General features: G+C 41.8%; 1 protein-coding gene and 1 long non-coding RNA gene across 2 annotated transcripts; one reads left to right on the plus strand and one right to left on the minus strand.

Moving 5' to 3' along the window:
* On the minus strand, positions 1–26480 carry tshr (thyroid stimulating hormone receptor). The gene is made up of 10 exons (XM_040018200.1): positions 25882–26480; positions 18810–18881; positions 17940–18014; positions 13538–13612; positions 12190–12264; positions 11480–11557; positions 10825–10893; positions 6456–6533; positions 2487–2675; positions 1–2127 (listed from the first exon to the last, which is right to left on the minus strand). Exons 1-10 carry the CDS (start codon positions 26430–26432, stop codon positions 672–674), a joined length of 2718 nt encoding a protein of 905 aa, XP_039874134.1. The 5' UTR covers positions 26433–26480; the 3' UTR covers positions 1–671.
* LOC120725357 lies at positions 5339–9617 on the plus strand. The gene is made up of 2 exons (XR_005694101.1): positions 5339–5706; positions 5809–9617. It is a non-coding gene; the product is annotated as an uncharacterized LOC120725357 (long non-coding RNA).
* Positions 26481–26594: the final 114 nt, after the last annotated feature.

Genomic DNA, 26594 nt, shown 5'->3' on the forward strand with positions numbered 1-26594 from the left:
ATAAATGCACTTTTTGTAAAAAAAAAACTTTCCAACATCACAGTAAATTACTGTAATCACCAAATGTAATTAGGCAAGAAATGCAAAAAATAGCAATAGGCTATGTGTTCTGTTCTGAATCATATATTTATAGTATATACAGAGGTATTAATACAATGGATTTGAAAATACGTTTTTTTACATCCTGGGTTTAGTTTCCACTGAACGGCACTGAGCCAGCAGGCTGTCCTTGAACACGATAATCACATATAAACAGAGTTCCTCAGAAAGAGCTTCGTGTCACTGGAAGCTGAAGTACGTCAGATAATGAGTAATATTTGCCTGTCTCAGTGCCAGACTGTGCAACACATTTGGTATCAGCCTCAAAGTATAATTAAGATACTGAAAACATAAATGAGTGTTAATCCTGCCATTTCTTTCCCCTTAAAATGATCTCTATTCTGCAAAGGACTATAAGTGAGATGAAGTCAGGCTCGTATTTCCGTGACACTTGATATTCTCCAACAACTGGAACCATAAAATCATCACAGGCGAAATTGTGAAAACAGCTGAACTCAGCCTGAAAGCCGAAGCAGATACAGGATGCTGGAGCTGTCTGTTAAATATCCCAACACTTCAAGGTCTCTCCTCTCTCACCTGAGCCTGTCTTATGTTACTGCCTTGAGCCGGCCTCATGTGTCCAACCTCTGGCTCTCTTCAGGATTCTTCTGTTGGCTGATTGCTTGGTGGGAGGTATGTCCTGCGGACCTTTTCAGGTGGATAGGCACTTCTTCGTGGCCTATGCTCCCTCCTTTGCGACTTTTATCCTTGTCTCTCCTTATCTGAGATGTCCCGCTGCTGCCCTTTGACGAGACCGTCTGGCCTCTGAACAGCTGTGCTCGCTGCTGACACAGGCCCACCTTACTGAGAAGGATGAATATGTCTCCCCTGAAGGCTTTAGTGAAGATGGCATAGAGGAACGGGTTGGCACAGGAATTGAGCGGGTAGAAGAGCACCAATAAAATCTTGGAGTTGGACACGGTGATGAGCGGCCGGTCCAGCACGGCTGATATGGCGTAGAAGGAAATTGGCGCCATGCACAAGAAGTCAGTGAAGATGAGGACAGCCATGCGCTTGGCAATGTTGGTATCCTTGGATCCGGAGTGGTAGTGAGGGTTATGCACCGTGCAGTAGATCTTGAAGTAACAAGCACAGATGATGAAAAATGCTAAGATGTTGAGGACGAGCACTGACATGATGTAGATCTGAGCCGCTGCGGACTCGGTGTCCATGGGGAGGCAGATGCTGACCTTCTGGTAACTGCTCACGCCGACCAGTGGGAGCAAGGCCAGGAGGATGCAGAAGACCCAGCCGCCTAGCATGACAGCCGCTGCGTGGTGCAGGTGCAGCTTGCGATCCAGCCGCATGGCAAAGGTGATGGCGTACCACCTCTCCAGAGTGATCGCCGTCAAGGTGTAGACGGACAGCTCGCTGGCGAAGACTGTGAAAAACCCAGCAAGTCCACAGCCGGGGCCCGTCTGCCAGTCTATGGCGTGGTTGAAGTATTCGGCGCGCGTGTGGAGGTCTACAGAGGCGATGAGCAGCAGGTAAATCCCCATGCACAGATCTGCAAAGGCCAGGTGACACATGAGGAACCGGGAGACTGAGAGCTTGTAGTGGCTGGTGAGGAGCACCAGGAGCACCACCACGTTTCCCAGAACAGCCAGCAAGCTCACAAACCACACAGACACCCGCAGGAAGCCAAAACCCATTATGTCCTCACAAGGATTGAACTCATCGGGCGCCGGTGCACACGCCACCTCCTCTCCCTCCTCGCACACCACATAGTCGTAACGACTGTCAAACTCCTGACTGTTGTCCTCCTGGGGGTTCTTTAGGGTCTCTCCGAAACCCACATCCTCATCTGGGTGGCCTCCAAAGTAGGCGTGGTAGTGCAGGCTGCCGTGGACGTCACCGCTCTTCCAGTCTTGCTGGGACTCTCTGTGACCCCCGTCTTTTAGCTCCCGGTCTGGGAGTGTTTCCACAACACTGTCCTCCTGGAGGGACGGCATGGGCAGGGGCCCCACGGAGCGCTTTTGATGCTGGTCGTACAAAGCAGTAAGGTTGCAGATGATGTACTCCAAAAAGCTGAAAAACACATGCAGACAAACGCACAGAACATTGAGCCCATAAAATAATGATGCAGTCATCTTTATATCCACTTGAAGGAAAAGGGAATCCTGTTTTGAGAGCCATTACTAGTCTGGCTCGACCTCGTTCCTACAATAACAGCAGTGAGTGACACTAATTATGGAAGCACTGTAATGAATTATAGGTAAACACGTCAGGAGAGTTGATTCAATCCCTGCCAACATCTACATCATGCAAGTGCAGCTGCTGCCGCTCGCTGTGGCGGATCATCCAACTACACGAAATTCAAGGACTACATTTTTCATGCTGCCTTCTACACTCTACCAGCTACAAAAAATAAGAACTGACAAACGCACCCTCGCTTCTTTTTAAGGTTTTTGAAGCCGCAGCAGTGGCTCGGGTACGTCAGGTTGGCGACGGTGAGGTGCTTAAAGGTCTTGATGGGTGGCAGTTTCTTGAGGGCCCAGGCATCACGTGCCTTCAGCTCCCGGACAGAGTCCATCCCTGTGGTTGGCAGGGAGGTGATCCCTGTTTGGGACACGTCTCTGAAAGACAGGTGGGGAATAAAAGACCTCAGAATCATTAGCCAAAAGAAAATGGTTATTTCCATCTGCAGTAATTTATATTTGTTGGCACGTTATCTTCTCGGACCTCCTCAGCTTTCCACATGCACAAGATGGAGAAATAAGCAGCAAGACAAAAGATTTGACACTGATTACAACAGACATGACATGAAAAGGAGGAACTGAGGTGTAGGTGGGTTGCAAAGAGGCTTACAGAGGAGATTTGACACTTGGGTGTATCGAAGGGATCGCCATAGATCTAGATTTTTGACCTTATTAGTGGCAGACTGGTCATGATGGGAGAGTGTGAGGGATGGAAGTCAGTCACACAGCACAGACGATTCAGAAACAGTTGGGGAGAAAGCCAAACAAATGCTCTTGCCCAATGGTGGGCTCTGTTTTCAAAGGTACCTTCGATATCTCAAATATTTGCTATATTTCCACTCTGCTGCTGCTTTTCTTTGCTGGAATTTACATTAGGTCCACAGTCTGTGGAAAATATGGGATTTAAACATTGTTTTCCCCCACAAAAATCCCACACATCTGTGGGGCTATGAGGTTACTCGAGAGGTGATGCAGCCGCGTCTTGGATAACACTTTGAAAATGGAATTACCAAATAAGACATTATGAGCTCAGAGGCTGCAAATGAGGCTACGTCCGTGATACAGCTGATAACATGCAGGTAAAAAACTCTGTATCCCATAACATAAGCATGCTAAAATAATACCAAGCACAATACTTTAATCTCACAAAGTGAAAGAACAACACTCGGCGACTTTCAAGTCCAGACTTTGGAACAGACATACTTTGAGCAACCCAGAAAAAAAAGCTAGACATGATGAGACCAGCGAGCTCACGGATGGATTAAACAACACCCTGCATCTGTTTCCTGGAGTGGACTCCTTAGCCCATCATCTTTAAGTAATTACACGCGGTATTTCTCGCACTCAGCTGTCATGCCAAAGCCAGCTCAACCTCCTCGGGACGAAGACGTCCAGGGAATTGACAATTTCACCAACATCCTGCGTGATCCTGTTATCAGGACATTCCAACCTACAGTGCCGCACACGCCCCCCCCTCCCTCCACGAGCCAAGTAGAGTCCAAGCTCCGCTTTGCTGTAGTTTCCTAACCCTACATTGCTCCAAGTCATCAATTCATTTAATTAAATCAGATGTTTTCTAAGAGTTCATTTGTTCTTTTTTTAGTCTCCGCTCCTCTCTGTCCTCTGGTCTCTCTCGTGGGGCTCGTTGTGAAACGCCGTTTTAAGAAAAGAAAACAATAACAAAAGAGCAGCGCAGACCCTGAGAGTGTTGGTCCGATTTTGTCATTTCCAGATGTTTCGCTCATGACCTCATGGAGGTGACCTAACTCAGGACATGTTCCTCAGTGGAATAGAGGAAGAATACCTGCACACAAAACCAGTTTACCTTAACAGACACTTAGCAGCTAGAGCCGAGCCACAACAGCAACCGGATAGCTGTGGTTAAAGGTGTTTGCATCAAATGTCCTTATATATGAGGTCACAGCAAAAAAGAAAACGGTATCGGAGAAACGTCGGAAGTCTCTCCATCACATGCTCGCACACAATGCGTGTCAGGTTTCCTGGTGACAGGCGCAGCTGTGGAGGAAGGATTTTTCCTCTGTCCTGTTTCACAGACACGTCTCATCTAGTCCACACACTGTGAACGAGCACATTGCTGAACTCTAACTGGACTTACCGTCAGTAACTTCCTAAACAGGGCTAGTGCTAAACAGTGTTGGTCCAGTTACTTGAAAAAAGTAATCAGTAACTAATTACTGATTACTTCCCCAAAAAAGTAATCCCGTTACTTTACTGATTACTTATTTTCAAAAGTAATTAATTACTTAGTTACTTAGTTACTTTTTAAAAACACGATTTACAACCTGAATAGGTGATAAAGTGATAGATCTTTCAGCCCAATTCTACTTTTTCTACATAATCCATCATACAAAATGTAATCAAATGGAAAAGTCTCCTTTTTTAAAACTTGTATTATTAGTTTTAATCTTTTAACTTTATGCACCAAGCAAAAATTTAATTACATGCAACATTCTCTGACTTGAATAAATTAGTTTAACATTTAAACCTATTTTCTGCACATAAAATAAAATATTTTTTGTGTTTACACTCAGTCTTTCAAATAGATGCAAGTAAAACACAGCAGAAAATAAATAAAGTCAAAGACTCAGCGGTCCTGTTGCTCTATTTTCACCTGTAAAGCAGGAGTGGGGTAGGCGGAGGTTTACCCTGGTGCAGGTGTGCCGCAGTCAGTGGAAGAATCCGCGAGTTTCTCTGTGAGTTTCCCATTACGTCGTAGCTACTCGGTGCTTGTTTGGAAGTTTAGGGGTTTTTTTCACTGTAAAAAGAAGTTTTCTTCCCACGCACAGCGGACACTAATGTTTTTGTCACTTTTTATGGAATCAAACTCAAAGTAAGGTCAGTACTTCCACGCTTTAAACGCTGCACGCTCATACTCTCTCCCACACTCGATATGTGATCCACTGTTGATCTGCACACAGCTGTTGTCACTAACGGCGCACTCGCTTACGTCACTGTCGTGAGACATTCTCGCAAAAAAAATCACGGTTTTAGTAACGCAGCAACGCAGCGTTCCTACGGGAAAGTAACGGTAATCTAATTACCGTTTTTGCAATAGTAATCCCTTACTTTACTCGTTACTTGAAAAAAGTAATCAGATTACATCTCTGGTGCTAAATATCCCTCAAAACGGTTTGCTGTGGGTGTATTTTCTAATCTTTGTTCTGTTCTGTCTTTTCATGTTTTAAAACCTACAGCCATATAAAACCGAAAGTGCAGAGATTAATAACAAGTATGATTCAGTGCAGAGAGGTCTGTTAACATTATCGCCAGTTCTAAAAGTTTCAGTATCAGGTTGTGTCCTTATTTATCCAGAAACAGAAGAAAAGTGTGAAAACCTACGTAGACGCTACGATTCAGGAGCTGGTAGAATCACCTTTAAAAATGAAAGGTGACCATTTTCTGTATGACTTTGTGAGTCTTTCACATTGCTGTGGAGGAATTTTGGCCCCATCTACTTGACAACACTGATTTAGTTCATTGTGATTTGCAGGTATTTGTTTATGCACAGCTCTCTGAAGTCCCCAGTATGCCTGCAGCGTGGTCGCTTTGATTCCATTTATGCTCATCGTTATGGTGCAGGTGGCAGATAAAACCTCTACATCAGCGCTAACACAGGAACAGAGAAGAAGTCAAAACATGCTCAATCATTCAGGTAAGGAAATCCCAAAAAGATTTCAGACTGAAGTCACTTGGATGAGTGATGAAACTCTACGTCCAGATGAACAGAATCAACTCTGGGATTTTATAAACACCTCATTTCCGCTTTAGCAACAACTGCAGGGGTGGGAGTGATGTAAGGCTTAGAGGTAGAGGTGAGGCTGCTTTAAAAATAGGGCTGCTGTAGCTGATTGTGCTTTTTTTATTTTGCCTTTGCTAATTTGAATAATTGAAGTACATTTCTTGACTGTGTTTGTGGTATTTACACTCCCTCCCTACAACAGCAAAAATATAAATATTGATCATTTAGAAGAATCTGGAGACCAGAAATAAATGGCTGACGTCATGTCCATCTTTTATATACAGTCTATGTTATCAATATGCAATAAAATATTATGCAATAATAAAAAAAATAATATAATATAAGTGTGTAGAAGTACAAGGAGTTGATGAGAGTGGCTCAAATTTTCAGGTACTCACAGGAGAATGGGGCCGCTGATGGTTCCCGCAAAACATCTGTCATCCATCTCGGTTAAATACTTATTCCTGTGAAGGTCGCTGGACAGGAAAGCACAAAATTACGTTTTTTCGAGAGAAAGAAAACCTGCACGTTGAAGTCAGACTGACAAAGGTGAGGTGCGGGGTCATATTTCTCTTGTCTTTAGGGTCAAAACATCACAGAAAACGTCTCACTTGCATTGTTGATTCAAATTCGAAAGTATACGGTTTGACGGTACCTACTTCTCACCCTTGTGCACATCTCCCTGAATCCCTTAAATCTAATAAGGATAATAGACATGTGAGGGATGTGTTTGTCTTGGTCAGGCTGTGCTGGGATCAGTTCTCCCCTCAGCGCAGATCAGGCGCCAACACAAACACCCGTGTGGTAAGACTCACTAGTTACCGACCAATGGCTTAATTGGGCTGTTATAAGGACGTGGACTTGAGTGTAGGTGTTGTAAAAGAGGAGAGGGGTCTTAGATTAATATCATTAATATCTCATATCCTGACTATGCAGGATTCTGGACCAGAGGTGAAAAGCAGAAAACATGTTGCGACAAGGAGGGAAAAGGCGATATTGTTACCTTTTCTCTGCTCGGTGATTTATGAGGTTATTGAATGCAGGAGCATGAAATAGATTTCTACAAGCCTGAGGACTCGTGTCACCGAGTATTTGGGAGAAGGCCACTCTTAATGCAGACTTCCTGAAAGACATATTTGGAAACATATTTCCCCGTGAGAGCTCCTCCTTGCTAATCAAGAGCTGGACTTTTTGAGTGCATATGAGAAGGCCCAACTATGATCCTTCTGTAGCGCAAGTTTGGGTAAGGAAATAGACATCCCAGATGTCAGAAAGTGTTTAACCCAGGCAAAATGCTGCATAATCTAATTTGTGGGAAAATAGAGGACCAATAAACTGTTTCAGGGCCCCAGTGACAGATAGTTACCCAGATACGCTAAAAAAGACTTTTAAAAAAGCTCTTAAACCATTGTTTTGATTATTCAGTGTGATAGCGTCTGAAAGTGATGGGAAAAGGTTTTTTTGCTTTGTTGGTCAGAGTTAAGAAGGTTTCTTTAGCTTCTCAATATTTTAGTAATAATTTAAGTAATCACTGTTGTTTCTTTGCCTAACAGCTGTTCATCCAACCCAGTGGGTTGGATGGCTGGTTGCGTTCCAGTGTTTCCAGTGCCTGTTAACTCTGTGTAAACACAGAGGTCTAACACAGAGTTAGGGGTGTTTGGTTATCTATCAGCATTAATGAATTCCTAGACCTTTTATCCCTTTAACCATCACATCTAAGGTCCAAACCCACACCCCTTTGTTTCGTTGTTTTTCCTTCTTTGGGCTTCAGTAAAGTGCTGACAGGTGGAACAGATGATGATGATGATGTCATATGCGCCACCAGCTACAGGTTGAGACATCCGTCACCTTGTATTCTTCAGATACATCTTAAGGCCTTTTTCCCCTCTTGTGAACATGTGTGCAAAGTCCTCACCAACATCCCAACCAAAAACCATCTACCTTCAAAGAAAACCAAATGCAGCACAATGAAATCCAGAAACCAAAACCCTCGAGCAAGAACAGAGAACTAAGAGAAAACAACAGCATGCATTGTGGAGCTCCATGCTGTGAGGACATCCCCACTCCGAATAAGGCCACCTAAATCGGGAGCCCAGACACCCCAGAGGACCAAAACATACAGGGAACACCAAGCTGCAGTGGACACCAGGGTGTCGAGCCCGAAACATGCAGGAAGGCCCACTGAGACCCAGCAGGGCCCAGACAGCCAGGAAGAGGAGCCCACAGCACCACAGGAGCCAAGGCACAGCGAACAGACCCAAAGCCCCTGGAAGGACAGCAGCCAGGACAACCAGGGTCCAGGGAAGAACCCCACTCTCTTTAAAAGTTTTTTTTCTTGTTAAACTGTTCTTCTCATTTAATGAGGGGTTCACTTAGAAAGCAGATGATGGCTAACCTTAAGAAAAGTGCACATTCAACAAAACATCTTTTTTTCAGGATATTATCTCAGATGGACATGTTCATGTAACTGTTTCAGTCATCGTCTCTGTTTCCTGTGAGACGCTAACATTCAGTCATGCTGTGCGTGCGGGATTGAGTGATTTCCTGCTGTCGTTTCAATGTCTCACCATGACACATGGCACTGTGGTGTGAACATTATTACTGTAGCAGCACAGATATTAATAAATACAACTCCAGTTTACTGTATCAGTGCACATAAAAGGCCCTGACTAAGAGTGAGGAGGATGACAATCTGTGAAGAGTGACAGGAAAGCAGAGGGAGAGAGAGGAAGACATGCGGCACATGGTCGCCTGCTCATCCCAGCGAGATAAACCAGCACCCAGGATAGACTTTTTCAAAGAGTTTAAACTGATCACTTTGTGTGGTGAAAACCACATAAAGCCACCTGATGAAAACAAAAACTAGCAGGAGAAACTAATGTGAGAGCTGCTTCAGCTAAACACTTCTTGGAAGGAGTTAAAAAACAACAACAACTTTGCTCTATTCCTCTTTAGCCGTAAAACCCTCTCTGTACACTGATAATCAGGTGGTTCTTAACACACTCAAAATCTAGTTTCACTTTGATTTTGTAATGCCGTCTTCCTCGGGTCCTCTAAGCGACAACCATTTGTTTCCCCCTTCACTTTCGGACTCGACATTCTCAGTGTGGTGTGACAAGGGTATAAAACAGTCCAAACATTTATATGTGGACGGTGTTTTCGATAGTTTTCCCAACTTGTCTTCTCGTTATAATCTCCCTATTACCCATTTGTTTCGCTATTTTCAAATTCGAAATTTTGTTGCCAAGTGTTTCCCAAATTTCCCCTCTTTACCTCCAGAACAGCAGTGGGAAACTACGTTATCATTTGTTCCTCATCACAGAGGAACCATTTTGAAACCCTATGATGCTACTCTGTCTTTTAGTAACCACTCTAATGTTAAGCTTTAGCGTACATGGGAAGGAGAACTAGGAATTCGAATACATGAGGAGTCTTGGGAACAGGCTATAGCGAGGGTACGATCTTCCACCTCCTGCGCTCGTCTTGGACTTATTCAATTTAAGGTCATACACAGGGTGCATTTCTCTAAGTCTAGACTTTCTGAATTGTATCCAGAAGTGGAAAATAAATGTGATAAATGCCACGGTTCTCCTTGTCACCTCAGCCACATGCTTTTTCTGTGTCCTGAGCTACAAGGTTTCTGGACAGGGTATTTTGCTATTATGTCAACTGTTCTTGGGGCAACTCTTCATCCTTGTCCTCTGATTGCTGTATTTGGGATTCCTGTTCGCTCACTTACACTTGATTCCACACAAAAGGACATTATAGCCTTCACATCCCTGCTAGCGAGACGTCTAATATTGTTGCATTGGAAGCCTGTTAAGTATCCTACTGTTTCCCGGCGGCTTAAAGATGTCATGTTTTTTTTAAAACTTGAAAAAATTTTGTCTTTGTTTTAGAAAGCGTTGTTTTTTTTCATATATATATATAAGTTTATTTACTTAGGAAAATGAAGAAAGGTTGATTGTATTCCGGTAACTGCAAGTACTGTTGTTTTCTTTTTTCAATAAAAATATTTTCAAAAAACAAAAAACAAAACAACAGCGTGGAGGCACCTGGAAATCAGCCTGACAGGTTCAGATGAGTTGTGTCTGATAAGGAGATACTGCTGCTGGTGGAGCTTGTTGCTAAGCAATGAAATTGAAGGTATCATTCGCAAAAGTGCCTTCAGTACAAGCAGAAGAGATGGAAATATCGAGATGAGACAGAGGCTGTATTTTATTTTATTTTGAAATGTGCATTTCACATGGAAAGGTTAAAAAAGAAATACTGCACTAAGAGAGACGCCGCGCTGAGGAGCATCTGTCTCACAGTACCAACCCTGACTTTTTGAGCAGTTACTATCACACACATGCAGCGAGTGTATCCTCCTCAAAACTAGTAAAAACTAGAATACGTAGGGGCAAAAACTACACTCTCCCCAAACAGGTGCCAGTGAAGCTCAAGCCAGCAGCCGGTTATCTTGAATTTGGCCTAAAGGCTGGAAACAGAAGGGAACAAATGAAACAGTACCAGTGTTGTTGTTTCTCTTCAGCTTTTATAAAGTTTAAATGGGACAGTTTAAATTTAAAACCTGGCAGACAAGCTGTTTCCTTCTTACTCTTTCCGTTCTTTACTGCGTTGGCTGTAGCTTCATATTTACCTTACCATTCACCATTAAAGTCTGGAAGGCATGGGAAAAAAAGCACATTTCCCAAAATTCCCAGCTCTATAACCAGTCATACCAGTTTTACTTCAGCGTGGTGTTCAGTCGCCAGAAATACTTACACTTGATCTAACTTTGTCCCGTTGAAGGCATGATGTCGTACGGATCTGAAGCCGTTTCCATACAGCATCCTGGAACAAAGGAATAAATAGTAACGTCGAGAAAAAAGGAGAAGGCACTCATCAGGACTTGTCTCCTTCGGTTTAATAACCAAGCTGGTGAATGAAAATACTTTCCACATGTTGATCCTTCATCCGCTCCTCTGCACCAGTGACAGATGAGTGGGGCCTACTTGTTTCACTTTTTATGGTGAGACTTGTCTGTCCGTGCAATTTAGCGGTTCTTAAACCCAACATTTACCTCACTTCCCTCATTCCCAAATCCAACCGCATGCATGTGATTGCCCGTCAGTGGTGGGTGAGAGTGATTGTCCCGTTGTGCTTGTTTTTGCTATCTTTGTCAGCTCGAGTGAGGTCGGGGTGAGGACATGTTTTTAAAGTGAGGTCATTTTGCACGGCCCCCATTTCCTCTGGTGGCTATTTTAAGGTTTTTGCTTGGGTGAAAACAATGTTACAGAGTTTTTCTGCTATAAGCTACATGCAAGCGTAACATATTAATATGGATTTGCATCAGGTGTGCGATTGAGCTTTTTTAATACAAAGCATATATGTGCATCTGCGTGTGGTCCCCCCTGTGAGTGCGGTTCATATAGCTCACACTGTCAGCACTTCGCTGGTGATGCCACAGAACGCGTTGGCTGGGATCTCGGTGATGTAGGGCTGATCAACAATTTCCCTGCAAAGGAAGACGGAGAACGGGCAGGAAATGAAGTGGTGTTGTAAATAAATGCCTTTCACTGGAAAGAGGCATGGGGAGAAATGTGGTGTTGATGATTGTTTCGCAAGTGTTACAGCTGGGTAGGAAAATTAGATTTAGGAAATAAAGGAGCTGACTGAGTGGGTGAGGACAAAGAGAGATGAGACTGTGGATGGAGCTCATTTTAAACAACACCAGGGAGGCAGATAAGATACGAGCACACACACACAGGACTTGGCAAATTTTGTATGTCAATAACTTACAAAAAAAAAAAAAAATCCAAAGAAAAGTGGTAGAATTTCACAAAATCGTGGCCACGCTTCCCATTATTCCCGCTGGGTTGTGTTCCGAATGACTTGCCCAGCCTTGTTTTGTGAAGTACAAAGGAGCATTATCAGTCTTTTCATTCTGTCTGCTTTGACACACAAACGATAACCACGAACCATGAGATGCTAACTTTTCAGAATAAAAACACTACATTATTCTGTCAACAATGTAGCAAAGAGAGGAGATGATAATGGCCAAGTATCCTTCTAAGTCTTATTGATTTACCATATTATAGTAATCAGTTGTGTTGATGTTCAAAGTAGGAGTTTTAAGAAGCAACTTACAGGATGAAGTTCATGTCGTTAGAGTGGATGTTGCTCAAATCAGGGAAGAAAGTGAGGCCAGTATTGAAAATCCCCCTGAATGGCACAGAGAAGGTTACATTCATCAGTAATTGATCACCTTTAAAGGGGACCTACTATGCTCGTTATCCACTTCCTGGGCTCTAATAGTGTTTTTGCATCCTTGATACTAGATTTTTGTGCTTTGGTGAAACCATTTATTTTACTCCCTGTCTTTAAGCTAACTGCCCCTCGCTACCCACAGACCAATGAAACTACAGACAGTATAAAACACTGATGTAGCTTCCGGGTCAGAAAAACGATGCCAATGTGGAAATGCCTTAAAGTTACAGTGTGTAAAATCTCATCACTAGATGTCCACTGTTTACCTCGGCTGTCAATATGTCTGTTTGCTCAGGAGGAGGCTGTAAAACTTGTGAAAGGATACGAAACGATGAGTGACTCACTTCTATGACAGGATGTTGAGGATATTGGGAACGTTTCCACTGTTAGCTGCTGTTGGCCGGCATCAGTCACCTTATCTTTGAAGTGGATCTAACCTTGTTATTCTGACACTTACTGGATACATTTTTTTAACATTGATAAAAAGTTACGTCTGTTTTGTAAATTTCAGACACGCTTATTGGTGCATGAGTTGTCAATCACAAGTAATTAGCCAATGAGCGTGCAGTTTCACAGTCAGACGTTCCCGCTTTCTGCAATGAAAATGCTGATGGTGGAAACACGTGACTTCAGAAACCAATTGGTGGAGTCACAGTAGCTGTGTCCATCTTTTATACTATCTGTGATTTTAATACAAACAGGGCTGTGTGCCTGAGATGATCATATTTTAGATATCCACTCTCACTGATGTCAGCGCCAAGAGCAGAAAACAACCCTGTGAAACAGTGTTTAGAGCACCCTGACCTCGCAGGGATTACTGTGACAGGTGCAAACCTCATTATTTGAACATTTGGGCCATGTGAGCTTTCACTAGTCTGCTATGTATGACAGAAAATAAAGAAAACCATTATATGTCCACTTTAAAAGTTCAATGCATGCTACTCTCATTATTGACTCTCTGCTGAATTCATTATAAATGCATCATAAAGTGAGAGGAAAGAAAAGACAGACTGTATCATTTAATATAAACAGTCCTTAAAATATAAGCTTTTAATAGCCAAGTAGAGGCAATGGGCTTTTTAACAGAAGCTAACCATGAGTAAAGACATCATGTCAAACTGCTAAACGTTGGCCTCCTGAAAGGAAAAATGTCTTAAATGATCCCCCCCAATGTTTTGACTTCACTCTAATGTTGACGTTTTTAAAGACCTGTTCTAAAAGTACTTACAGGTACTTGAGCTCTGGGAGATGTTTAAAGGCTTCTGGGTCAATGTAGGTCAGACCTTTCGCGTTCCGAATCTCACTGAAAGAGCAAACACGGAGAGGTGTCAGCTGCTGCCAATGTGCTCACCTTTGAATCCAAACGAATGCAGAGCATAGGTAGAAAACGAAGGTGTGTCGACGCCATGATGATTCAGAAACACACGCGCTTTACAATCTTCAGACCTGCCGAGGGAACAGAGCAAGGTGGATGCAGTGAGCAAGAGAAGGGAAACTTGGTGCAGACAGCCAGGATCGGAAGTAAAGTCCAATTAGTGTTTCATTAGTGTGTTTACTCTGGTGCGCCCTGTGCTGCACTGAACTCTTCTCACTGCTGTCTGAGGCCATGAGGTGATCTGGAACGTGTATCCTGGCCTTTCTTCACACGCCTGGCAAACCTCATTGAAAGTTCCCGGGTAGATGAGGTTCATCTTCCCAGTGCTGTTGTGCAGAAACTCGGGACTTACAGCAAAATATCGGAGGCAGTTAAATAAGCAAATACAACTTTTCCATAGTCCGTTAAGTTGGCTACTAAACTGATGAGTGGCAGCACTTCAGTGGGGCGAGGAAACCAGGTAAGCTGAAGAGTCGGAGTCTTTCTTATTATCCTTTGAACTCCAAAATATGCAGCAAACAGCACGGTCGGGGATTTGATTTCTTTTTACTTGGATTACTGGTCGATCAAGTTTGTGTTTCTGTGGGTGGTCCTCTTTTCTTTGTTCAGCCATAGCGTCTTTGGCGGGTGATGTCAACCGTGCAATTTGCGCTGTTGCATCGAGCCTAAGTAAAAACTAGAACTGGGTTTACATAGCCAAGGTAAACGGCACAATCATGACAGAGAGGAAACAGCTCTGCCCTGTACATAAAAATAAAGGACACACGGAGAAAATGACATTTTAAGCCAAGAGAAGACAAAGAGGTGTTATTCTGGTCACAGACAAACACATTGATTTTTTTTTTTTTTGGCCACTTGGGGGCACCAGCACAAACTAGAAATACTACATTTACAAATTATCACCGTAATTTCTCAGCTAACCTGCAATACACTGACAAAATGTTTTTTTTATTCACTTGTATTCTGTTCTTTGGTTCCCAGAATTTCCCCCGCTGCTCTTCCCCCTGGCTTTTCTTAACCCCAGACTGAAGGATGCATACTGCACTCTAGCCCACCCTTTAAACTGTGCTCAGTCATGGCATGCAGTTCATACACTGGTCGAACAAGCCAGACTTCGGGGATCAAAAATACTCAATCATGGTACAGATCTGATTATACCATCTGTGTTTCTCTATGTCTTATTCTGTACAGCCACACCTCCTTTCTTTATACTTTGCTAGGAAAATGGGAAATAGGTGTAGTGATTTATTTACATGTGCAAATGTAAATATAAAAACAGTATATAAGGCAAAATCAAAATGATCCCTCACTGCTTAAATAATATTGAGGCTCAGACTTTGTCCACGACTGATAGTCTTCCATTGTGTGTTGTTATATTTAGGTATGCTTTGGCTGCTTTGGCAGAGTGTTTGGGATAACTGTCATGGAGTATCAAACCCCGATGACACCTGTGAGGATCCACACAGGCTGAAATGCAGCTCTGAACCATGACAGAGCCTCCACCGTGTTCACAGATGGTTGCAGACAGTCAGTGCTGTTCCTCTCCTGACTTGACAATTTCAAGTCAGGAGAGGAATTCTTTGGTTTTCAGTCTAGTTCTTGTGTAATTTGGCATAGCGCCTCATTTTCTCCATGTTTCCCCTCCTTCAGAATGGCTTCTTGACAGCCACCCTTCCACTGAGATTATTTCTAATGAGGCTTTGGCGAACAGTAGATTCGCTGACAGCTGAAGGGCCAGATGTATCTCTCAGGTCCAGGGTCAGGTCTTTGCTGTTTCAGGACATGACTTTCAGATGCTGTTCATCAGCTGTAAAAGCGTTTTAGGCCTGCCACTTTCTTTGTACTCCATTTGCCCCAGTTCGTTACATTCTTGAAGATACACTATGCCAGGATGTGCCATGTTTTCATTGGATATTCCCTTGTTGGTGGGAACATACTATTTTATGCCCATCAGACATTTTTCATAGATTCAGCTAAAGAAACGAGAACGAATGAAACATTTTTCTGACAGGCTGCTAGTAACAAAGATACAATTTAAAATCACTTCCTTGCTGAGTGTCTGTGAAGGTTCTCAGTCATCCAGGTCATCGTAGTCTAAGGAGCTTGGAAACGAAGCCGTCTGGACTTCTTTAAATTGCTTGAAGACGTTTCACCTCTCATCCGAGAAGCTTCTTCAGTTATAGGATCAAATAGTGGAGAGTCCCAGATTTAAGCCCTGTAGTAGTACCCCACCCCCCAAGAGGGACAAAGGACCCCCTAATGATCCCCTACCTGATCACATGAGCCAAGGTGTGAAAAGGGGTGTAGGTCACAATCAGCCAGGGTTTCGGGTGAGCTCATTGTGAAACCCTGGCCCCACCCTATCAGGGCCCAGGATGTGAGGTCGCTCACAGTGGACATAGATGCTTCTTTCACTCCTCTTTCAAACCATCTGTCTTCTCTGTCCAAAATGTGAACATTGGCATCCTCGAAAGAGTGACCTTTGACCTTTAGATGCAGATGGACAGTCGAGTCTTGTCCTGTGGAGGTGACTCTTCCGTGTTGTGCCATGCGCTTATGAAGTGGCTGTTTGGTTTCTCCAATGTGGAGCTTCTTCAATGAGAGGTGAAACGTCTTCAAGCAACTGAAAGAAGTCCAGACGCTTTTCTTTCCAAGCTCCGTAGACTTCCTTGCTAAGTCTGTTATGTGTAGACACAGCACTGGTTTATCCCTTAAGTTAGGTGCCTATGCTTGAATTATTTCATAGGTACAAGGACTGGACTGAAAATTATTTAAAAAGCAGCCAATGTCCAAAGAAAGGCACTGAAAGAAAGCTTGAAGAACTATTGCTCAAGACACTATTAAAAATTACAACAAAGTCCTGCTCCTTGGAACCAAAACATAAAGGAATGAAGGATGGCTCGGGACTTTTGCACAGTTCTGTAGCTGTACATGAGGCACACGATGAGCCAGAGCAGTGAGCTAAAGAATTCCAGTTCAGTGAGTTCAGACCATAGTTCAAATAAAAATACTGATTAGCACAGCTTTAGCCTTTATGTGGTAAAGAAATGTGTTTTCTTTGTGCCAAACAAGAGTTTACACTTTCATAAAAAAGTCATATCCAGACTGAAGCAGCGTGAAAGTTTACATATGAGCCGTATAGTTCGAGTGTAGCGTTGAGAGACTTCAACATTTTTACCTCCCTAAAAAACCAAGTATTCATCGCACTGGTAGTTTCATGTTATGGTGGCACAAGGGAAACTTTATCCAACCCCCTCTGAATTCTTAGCTCCAATGGCAAGTCCTTGATCCACAGCTGCTGTCGGCCTCAAGCAGCCAACAGGAAGCAGAGCATTAATTTGTGTCTGACCCTGAAGGAAACCTGAGAGAGATGCTATTATCTTATGGATGGCACTACACCACACCAATCAGCGGCAAATAGGCCCCAGAGATCCAAAATACACCCCCAGAACACACATACAACCCTCAGCTAGCAGCTTGAATTATTGCTTCTGTCTGTGTTTTGATATCTGGATTTCAACAGCTAATAAGGAAAGAACTCGGATAGAAAAGACATCCAAATCATGTCGAATTAACTTTTCTAGCTGTTAATCATAATTTCCGTCTCAAACGACTGCACACGCCCGCGTTTTTCAAGAGTGGAAACAAATTGGCATGTGCACAAGCTCCTGTGTTACAGGATGCTATACCTTGGAACAAATCATTCACATGAGCAGGAAGTCTTGCAGTAATATATGAAGTGCTGGGAGGTGTTCTGCTGGAAAGTGTGTGGTCCACGCAAGACACTCAGCCATAAATCTCTATCCCATAATTGAGAATAGAGTGCACCTTGCTAGACTTTTTCCCCTGAGCTGCTTCAACGAGAGCTGGAGCATGAAGAAAAAGAGCAGAGAAGCCAAACACTGGCTGCTGTTTAGCCTCTCTGCTCTAACATCTTATTAGAGCGAACTCAGTAGTAGCTCACCAAATACATCCAAGATAATGAGTTATTTCATTGAATTGAATTGTTTATCTAATCTGCATTTAGTATTCCCACAACAGGGTTATTTCTTTAGCCTCATGAACTGGCAAAAGCGCTCTGATTACAAGTGGCGAGCAGTGTGAAAGGGAGAAATAAGCTCCTGTCTTTCCCTGCTTTCATTTGCTGCTGGCAAGGTTCAAAATTAAGCAGTTTTTTCTCCCGAGAGAGAGCAAATGGAACAGCTTGATCAATAAAGATCAATAAAGAGTGTGCCCTTTTCCTTTAGTTACTCACATGTGGGTAATTTTCCTCAGGCTGTAAAACGAGTGCTTCTCCAGCCTCTGCAGCGTCGTGTCCACAGATATATATCTACGAGAAATAAACAAAGCTATCGGACAAATTGTCTGTGTAATATAAACATAAACGACTTCTTTGTAGCACATGACTTTAAAGAATGAAGGTACTGTGGTCGTGTTAGGAGGGGGGGAACATAAGACATGTTTTCACAAATGAGTTTGTGGCTCTAAAAATCATCCTAAAGCCTGAAAGTCTTTCCTGAATTTATAAGTCCACCTTGTGTAAAGCCTCCAAAGTCGTGGGTAATTTTACAGGCATGCACCTCGCATATACATTACTTAGTCATCAGTCACTCGGCTGCATGCTCTGAAAATAATCACCTACTTTTTTACAGTTATTATGAATTACTTGATAAAACACACCTCTGTGTATCTGAAAATATAATTGACATTTTATTGATTTTCTGTCCTGAAGTCTGCCCGTTCAGAGTCAGTCGAAATGCTGGCCGTGTGCACTTTTGTGTGGTTCAGGCTTATAGAAAACCTCTCCTCCACACATCCGTCTCTCTTTATGCATGACTTGGACGCAGATGTGGAACTCAGCAGCTGAGGATCAAGGCTCAAGTGTATATTTTACCTCAGCACAAAAACTCCACCTCTACACCCAAAAGTCTCTGCTGGAATACCTAGGCCATGTCCAAGCCCTGCTGTGGTGGAAGGAGAAACATTCCTATTGCAGGAACGCATTAGCTCTTCCAGCTCTGATTAGAAGCCAGCGGTGACACTAAACAGAGAGCATATCGTCTGCTTGGGTGAGAGACAAAAGGGAAAGGGGTGGCTGGGTGTGAGGGGAATAACCTGCACTCACATTCTTGAGATGTTGACCACGTTGGCAAAGGCATCCGCTGGCACAGATGATAGACTGGTCTCAAAAAGCCACCTGGTTAACAACAAACAAACAAAAAACCCCATAATGATGAATATTTAATTTGTCACAAAAAAGTTTACTTCCAATTTTACTTGTAATTTCTTTTGTAATTGTATGATTAGATTACATTTAATGACATTACAGTAAGTAGCCAGAGCCAGCACGTCACTTTGCTAAGCTAAGTTAGCTCAAATTAGCTTAGCATAAAGATTAGAGATGTAAGGAAAAAGCCTGGTTTAGTGGTTATTTTTACACTTCAGTTGTTTTACAGACTAAACAAATGATAGAAGATATAATGGACAAGTGATTTAAAGGTGGTTTTGTTACCTGTGGTAAAAGTCAGAGAAGTCTTTCTCTATTTTTTCCAGTATTGACACTTAGCTAACTATACACAAAAGAGATGCTCATCTGCTATCCCTTTCTATTCCCTCCATCCCATCTTCTGTCAGCAGCAAAGTCAGGAGTGCATTTCCCAAAATAGCAGTTTATTTACATATTCACATTTCAGTTGAAAGAAAGAAGGAAACAAACAGTACAGGCAATGAGGGAAAGAAAGCAATATCACAAAGTCCAAATACTAGCGGGTCTCCGGAAAAAAAGAGAAAAAGATGAAAGCTTTCTCTGAAGATAATGGGGAAACAGATCCCCCCTGAAGGAACAGAAAGGAAAACAAGGACATGAATGTAAGCTGGCAACCAAATCAAACAATGTCTGGGTGTGTTTATGATGTTTCAGAAAGTGTAGTGTGCGAGACATTAGAGTTCAGGAGATTTAATGGGTAAGTTGTCATGAAGGAGAAGAAAACAGGTGGGAAAGTTCTTAGGAAATAAAAGACCAAGACTGAGAACTAAAAAAAGCTGGTAAGGTATGTGATTCACGTGGAAGAATAGCTAACGGTTAAACAATTTTTATGTTATGGGGAAAATAATGGAATCTGAACCATTTTAAATATATATATATATTTTTTTAATTTTGTAAAAGAGAGAATCTTTTAAATGAAATTTAAAACACTAAAAGAAAATATTTCAAAATAAGAAATAATTTCAGAATGGGATTATGGGAATTTTTCTCTCTTTTTTTTTTGCTTCATAAACTTTAGCCTTTAGGCTTTAGCCAGAAGGTGATTAGCCTATTTAAAAAGTATCTTTAAACATTCATGGCGAAACATCTTGCATGGTTCTACTTAAACGTCAATGCATGGATGCCTACCTACAACAATTTACCCAGACTGAACTCAAATCCATCACATACACAATCAGACAAAGCAGGTCCCACTGAGACTAGAACTCAGATTGCTAGGTTCAAAGTCCAGAGTGCTAACCATTACACCATGGAACCATCAATTCGTCACAAGAAAGCTATGTGCTGGTATGGATGTTGGTTGCACATATCTTTTTGAGACTCTTCAGAGGGGAACGTGTCATCCTGTCACGATGTACCTCATCAAGCAGGCTAGATTTATTGAGAAAGTATACAAAAAATATTTTGAGGAACCAGTTGGTGACTACCTAGTGACCAGTTGAGACCACCTGGCAAGACAAACTCTTTGCAACCTTCAGCAATCAGTAAACGCCAAAACATTTAAACGGCAAAGTGATTGTCAGGGGGTCGCCCACTGCTCGCTAGCCTTATGTGACTGGGGCTTAAACAAAACTACGAAATGGGCGGTGGCTATGTCCAGGAACATCGAACAACAATATATATAAAAAATTAAAAAAAACCACGCACATTAATAGATAGGGTGTTGTCATTTTTTGCGAAACAAGAAATGTGTTGACATGTGCTAGTAAATGAAATGTGTTATTAAAAAGTGCAGTTTAGCCTTTTTGACATTAATCAACTAATTCGCTACTTCATAGGAAATAAATGAGTGATAATAATCATTAAATCTTTACACCAGGGCATCACCTAAAATGTTCAACCTTTTCTTTAAGGACACACGACCTTGCAAATAAAAAGTGTTATTTCTTTCCTTGCTGGAGACTTTATTGCGGTGGACTTAGGAATCATAACATAATAATAGAGGAAAGGGATTAAGATGGTATCCACATGTGTTGCTGTCATGTTATATTCCAGGCTCATGGGATGCACATTTAGAGTTTGTTCCACCACATCCTGATTCAACTAGCAACAGTGTACGCAAGCATTTGGGGAAAAGAACATGACTCAGCCAAAGCCAGCATCTTCACGCACCTTTGGTTCATCAGGGGAACAAAAGACTAATTCAGAGGCTGAGATTTGGCCGATGAGTCCGCATCACGCTCGCACGTGGAGCGGGGTTGTCAGTCTGCAAACACGGGCGCACGGCACTCTGCACGCGCTCTGACAAACTCAAACAAACACAGCGACACAGAGCAGACCCTGACACCAAACACCCCGCTCAGAACCACGCAGTTTCACCGCCACACTCCAACCAGAATGCATTTTCCCTCAGGAGTACAGGGAGAAGACCGGTGAGGCCATCTTGAAGGGCTTAAGGAGAGAATTACTACCCCAATTTGTCATTTTGGATAGAAAACCTAAAAAACAAACAGGCTGGGAATTGACTTTGAAGTGGGGAGAGGCCACATAATTCACAGTGGTGTCATCGCCCGATTGACAACATAGCTGTGTTTACTATGAGCTCTCTTTAATTTTGTGCGGTGGCTGGTAGAGAGGCTCTGTTACATATTGTGCTACAAACCTTTCTCCAGATGGAATCATTTAAAAAAATAAAAGTTCCATAAAAACGCAAGAGTGTCCACTGCACACTTGCTTTCTGACATTTAAATGTTCAGTCGTGTCTTGCAATAGACACGTATAGAAGCGCTGTTAAAAAAGTGATTTGTTTTCTCATAAACACGTGCAGAAATTAATGCACCACTAACAATTTCCACTGCATGACCCATTGGTAGAATGGCTGGTAAATTGTCAGTGTTTCCATTAATCGCATCTCATCACGTTCAACATCCTGCTTTTTCTCCTCTTGCATTAATCAGGGTGCTCATCTGTTACCATTCAGCAAACGGCATTAGGATTTCACTGTGAGGGGCTGTTTTATTAGACGTTGACTTGTCACATGTTTAAACTCTGATCAAAAAAATAAATAAAATCTGAGGTTTCTGAAGAATTGGAACTGCTGCGTTTCCATTGAAGTGTTTTTCCCTCTTAATTATTCGCAAATGGAACTCTTGGGGTGTTTGCAAAATGTGCTGTAAAAGGTAAATATTGTATTTGAATGCAACGTCCAGACGCAGGCGGGTGTCACGCTAGGCAGGCTTCTCAGCACGCCTGTGCTTTTCCTTTCCACCTCTCAGAGTCCCGGTGGCACACGGAGTAACCTCCACACACAAAGCACTCTAAACTCCAAGTATCCACATGTGCACTCTCGCACACACACACACTCAGACGGCTGCTTTGCAGTCCCATTTCGTTTTGTGGGAACTTTTACACGTTGTCCCGCACAAAACTATCTTTAACCAAACTCTTATGCTAATGGCTAAATTAGCACAGAAAGCTTCAAGGCTTTTACCCACAATGGGACATTTTATAAAAGTTCATAGCTCACAGCTTCACAAATGTCTCAAAGGAAAGCTTGAGAAGAGTAAGTAACACACTCGATTGCTTTCTGGCAGAGATGAACAGATTGTATGGCTAAATTAATACCCCAGCGACTCCAGCTTAACTCTGTCCAGTAAAATGAAGGTCTGCAAACCAGCAGTTCAAAGGTTCATCAATTATAACGTAAGACTGTAAAATATTAATAATATGAATAATGATATGGTTTAGTTGTATAAACCGTACAAAAGCTCTATTTTGGCCTCTGCTTTTAAGCTACATTTCCTGGCATTAAGCTCTTTTTATGCTTCAAAAAGCATATACGAATATTTAATTCTTAACTTTCAATTTCCCAGTTCAAAATCATGTAATGGGAGTGCTTTGAACTGAGTTTTGACCCTAAAATGAATACAAGTTTTTAATAAGTACCATCCCTTATTATAACATTGTTATAATGGCAACATATGTAGTAAATGGTATTGGTCTAACTAAATTTAACTAAAATTTCTATCACGACAGTTTCTAAGGAAAACCAAATGGTGAAAGACATCTCTGGCAGCAGCCACGAGGCGAAAGGCCAAAATAAACGCAGAGCTGGACCTAGTTGGAGTCGCAAAAAGTGGACAGTATTGGCCTGACGAGGGCATTGGGGGGGATTTGTTCCTCTGTGTTTGTCTAGGCTATAGGAAAATCTAACTTTATCACACCTCATCTGCTGGAACATCCCGCTCAATACCCGGTGTATTTTGGGCTTATTTGGCAGATATTTTTATCAGGAGCGCTGGCAGTGCTAGGCTGGGCAAACTGAACAAGAATGTGAAGAACATTGAGGACATCGATTCACGTGGACATATGAATTGAAGCAGTGACGGGGAGGTAATTTTATGTGATGGGTGCTGATGAAGGCAATGCAAAGTATTTGGAATTTTGAGATGGAGGGACGCTCTAGTAACTGGAAGTGAGGAATAGGGATTATCACGGCACAGCGCAGAGCCTTCTCCTGGGCTTTAGTGAACACTACATCAGGGATAGCTGGAAGAGGAACAGTTTAAAATATCAAATCAATAACCAAATTATAAGGTGTAAATATCACCGTTTATATCATAGCTTACTAGAAAATGTGGATTTTTCAAGTCCATCATGAAATGATAAGAACTCTGAGAAGGTGTGTTTAACCAGGCTGCTTTACCCTAAATGCTAACATTTCCATACTAACAATGGCAATAGATGCTAGAATTAGCATGAAACTGAAAGAGATAAGAATTATATTTATATAGCGAGTACTGGGGTGAAAAAAGAAGAAAAAGATTTGTGTATGATGATAGTGGACACATTATAATAATTTGCTTGCCCCAACACGTGTGGTAGACAAAGAGAGTACATCAGTGTTGTTGAATTTTAGCCGACTGACCTGTGAGACCAAAACTTCAAAAATGACAATCATAGTAAGCATTCAAAGTAATAACCTATAGCACAGTAAAGCATATTAAGTCATTATTAAGTATTAGGTATAGTAACTGTTGAAGTACAGCGCAAGTCCTTCTACAAACGAGGTCGTTTTTTTAAAAGTTTTTAATTAAACTAATGTTTTCTTTCAGTTTTCACCAGGTCGGAGTTGCTACCTGGATAGAATCACTTGTCAAATCTTATTAAAACTGCTAAAAAGCAGACTTTACCCCAAAATAAGGTGATAAAAAGCTGTTGCCACTTTGCTGTTGCAGAATTATCTCAAAGATTCTTTGAGCACCATGTTTCTCCGTTGATGTTTCTGGCATATTATTATATTTTAAAAAAAAAAGCCCACTTGGTTATGTTCCAGGTCATTACTAAAATGCTGTACATCGTGTACAATTAAACGTTACTGTTTGCTGATTTCAGTGGAAATACCCTTTCTGATGTTTCCAGTGTTTCCACATCTGCGATGGAGTCCATCTGAGGGGCATGTGTTTCCATCAGTCAAGGCCACAGCAAACGGGTCGCTCTCTATTGCATAATTTTCACCCTCTACTTAAGCAGTTTGGGAAATGTAAAAGCCCTGCTACATTTTTCAGAGGTGATCCTTACGAATTACATCATTGGCTCCCAGGACAGATTATGTTGGGGTCTCAGATAACAAGATGACTATTGTACTTTTAGTTTATTTATTTATTTATATTTTAACTTTTTACAGTCAGCACATGATTGCAACAAACTATAAAGCTTTTAGTGTAACTTTGCTTTGCTTCATTTCCCTCCTAAACTAGGACTTTCCCAGACAAAGCAAGATATTTAAAGATGTCACATTGGTCTCTGAGAAAATATTAGGAGTAAACTCCACTTTTATTTCCCATTTCACAGACAAGACAAGCTTTAGAAAAAGCAGTGCGCAGAAAATTGATAATGAAAATGATGATTAGTTGCAGCCTGAGCTGGCAGTGATGCTAGAGGAAACACTGTCTTTGCAAAATGAAAACAAGTGAGTGAATGTTGGCTTTTAGCAGTATTCTTGTCATTGATGATACCATCATCAGTGGCGGTTTAGCACTGTAAATTAATACAAGATACACACAGAAGCACATTTTAAAGGTCAAAGCAGAAAGTGAAAAAAATTATGTGAGGAAATATGAGCCTGTTATTGATTGTTAAAACATTTCTTATCACCAAAGAGCATCTCTGGTGTCTGCAGTATTTGTGCCATGCAGTGGTCTCACATACAGGACCCTAACCTGAAAGCTGTCAGTACCTTGGTAGCTCAAACCCTCCTCAGACGTTGGTGTCAAGATTATCTCTTTCTTCTTCCTATCTCGAAAAGTCCTACAGCTGATTTACCAGAGCAAACTAAAAATAAACTATGGACAAAGGCACACTCGATGTGGTATACATATAGCCTAGTCAGCAAATAGAGATCCAGCCATAAAGGTGATTTCCAAATATTCCAGTGCAGATGTGATTATTTTAAGACAGAGTGTAAAAAACAAATATTACATTAAAACTGATTAGCATGAACTTTTAATATAAAACCAAGAGAGGTTTTCACTCGTGTTTTGAAATGTTCTGTTTATATTATTTGTATAGTTTCAGGTTATAAAGGTGGCTTAACTGAGTCGTTTTAAATAAAACCTACTAAACTGGGGTCATATTATTTCACAATTAATCTTGTAATTGTTAAATGCATCTCCATGAAAAATGAAAATATCAGTGTTCTTTTTCATATGTTTTAAGGCTTTACAATAACAAATAGTCAAATACAAGTGACACAGACAACTGCAGATCACAGTAATGCTATAACAGACAAAAATGATACCTTGAAAATGAAAGAATAACTACTTAACAACATAGACAGGCTCAGGATCCCCTGGGTGCACTTTGGAATATTCATGCTATTATAATGATTTTTCCTCGGGGTTAGGAACACTTTACATTCACAGTGCTTGGAAGAAAAAAAAACAAAAACAGCAGGATTACTTTCACAGACGCGTTTTGAACGCCTACTTACAGCGTCTCCGTGCTCGCTGGGAACCTGGGGAGAATATCAATGTCAAAGCAGGAGATAGTGAGAGTCTTCCACTCGGAGCACTCGCAGACGGCAGGGCAGGAGTCAGCCTCAGATGCAGTGCTGATAGGGAGGGTGACGAGCGTAAACAATGCGCACGTTATCACCTGCATGCTGAAGTGCTGCTGCACACTGGCAAATGTTGGGTTTCGATGGTAGTCCCCCTGAAGTCCACAGCCACAAAGAAATCTACCAGTTTGAGTCAAGCTGTCCCTAATAGCCTGTACTGTTTGCTGTTTTTCATGAATAATCCTTAGAGTGACCAAGTGGAGCTGCACTGCACTGTTGTGCACAGTTTGCTTTACCGGGCCACAGGAGTTTTCTGTGAAGCTGGGGATGCTGTAGGACGGGCAGCTGCGGCTCTGGTGGGTTTGGAGGTTCTCTTCAGCTGCTGGAGGGGAGGGTGAAATTATTGAGACAGTCTGGTGTTGTGCAGAATGTAGTCCACCCCCTTCTTGACTAGGATTTGCAGGAATTTTAAAAGTTTTGCTCATAGATAAACTACATTTTTACACAACTTTTTTGTTCGTTGTAATTATGTTATAAGCACATAATAATAATAATAATAATAATAATAATAATAATAATAGTAATAATAATGCTATTTATTATTATTATTATTATTACTATTATTATTTTAATACAACCTAAAGTAT

Source organism: Simochromis diagramma, unplaced genomic scaffold, assembly GCF_900408965.1.
Source record: "Simochromis diagramma unplaced genomic scaffold, fSimDia1.1 OVJJ01000802.1, whole genome shotgun sequence".
In the NCBI taxonomy this organism is placed as follows: Eukaryota; Metazoa; Chordata; class Actinopteri; order Cichliformes; family Cichlidae; genus Simochromis; species Simochromis diagramma.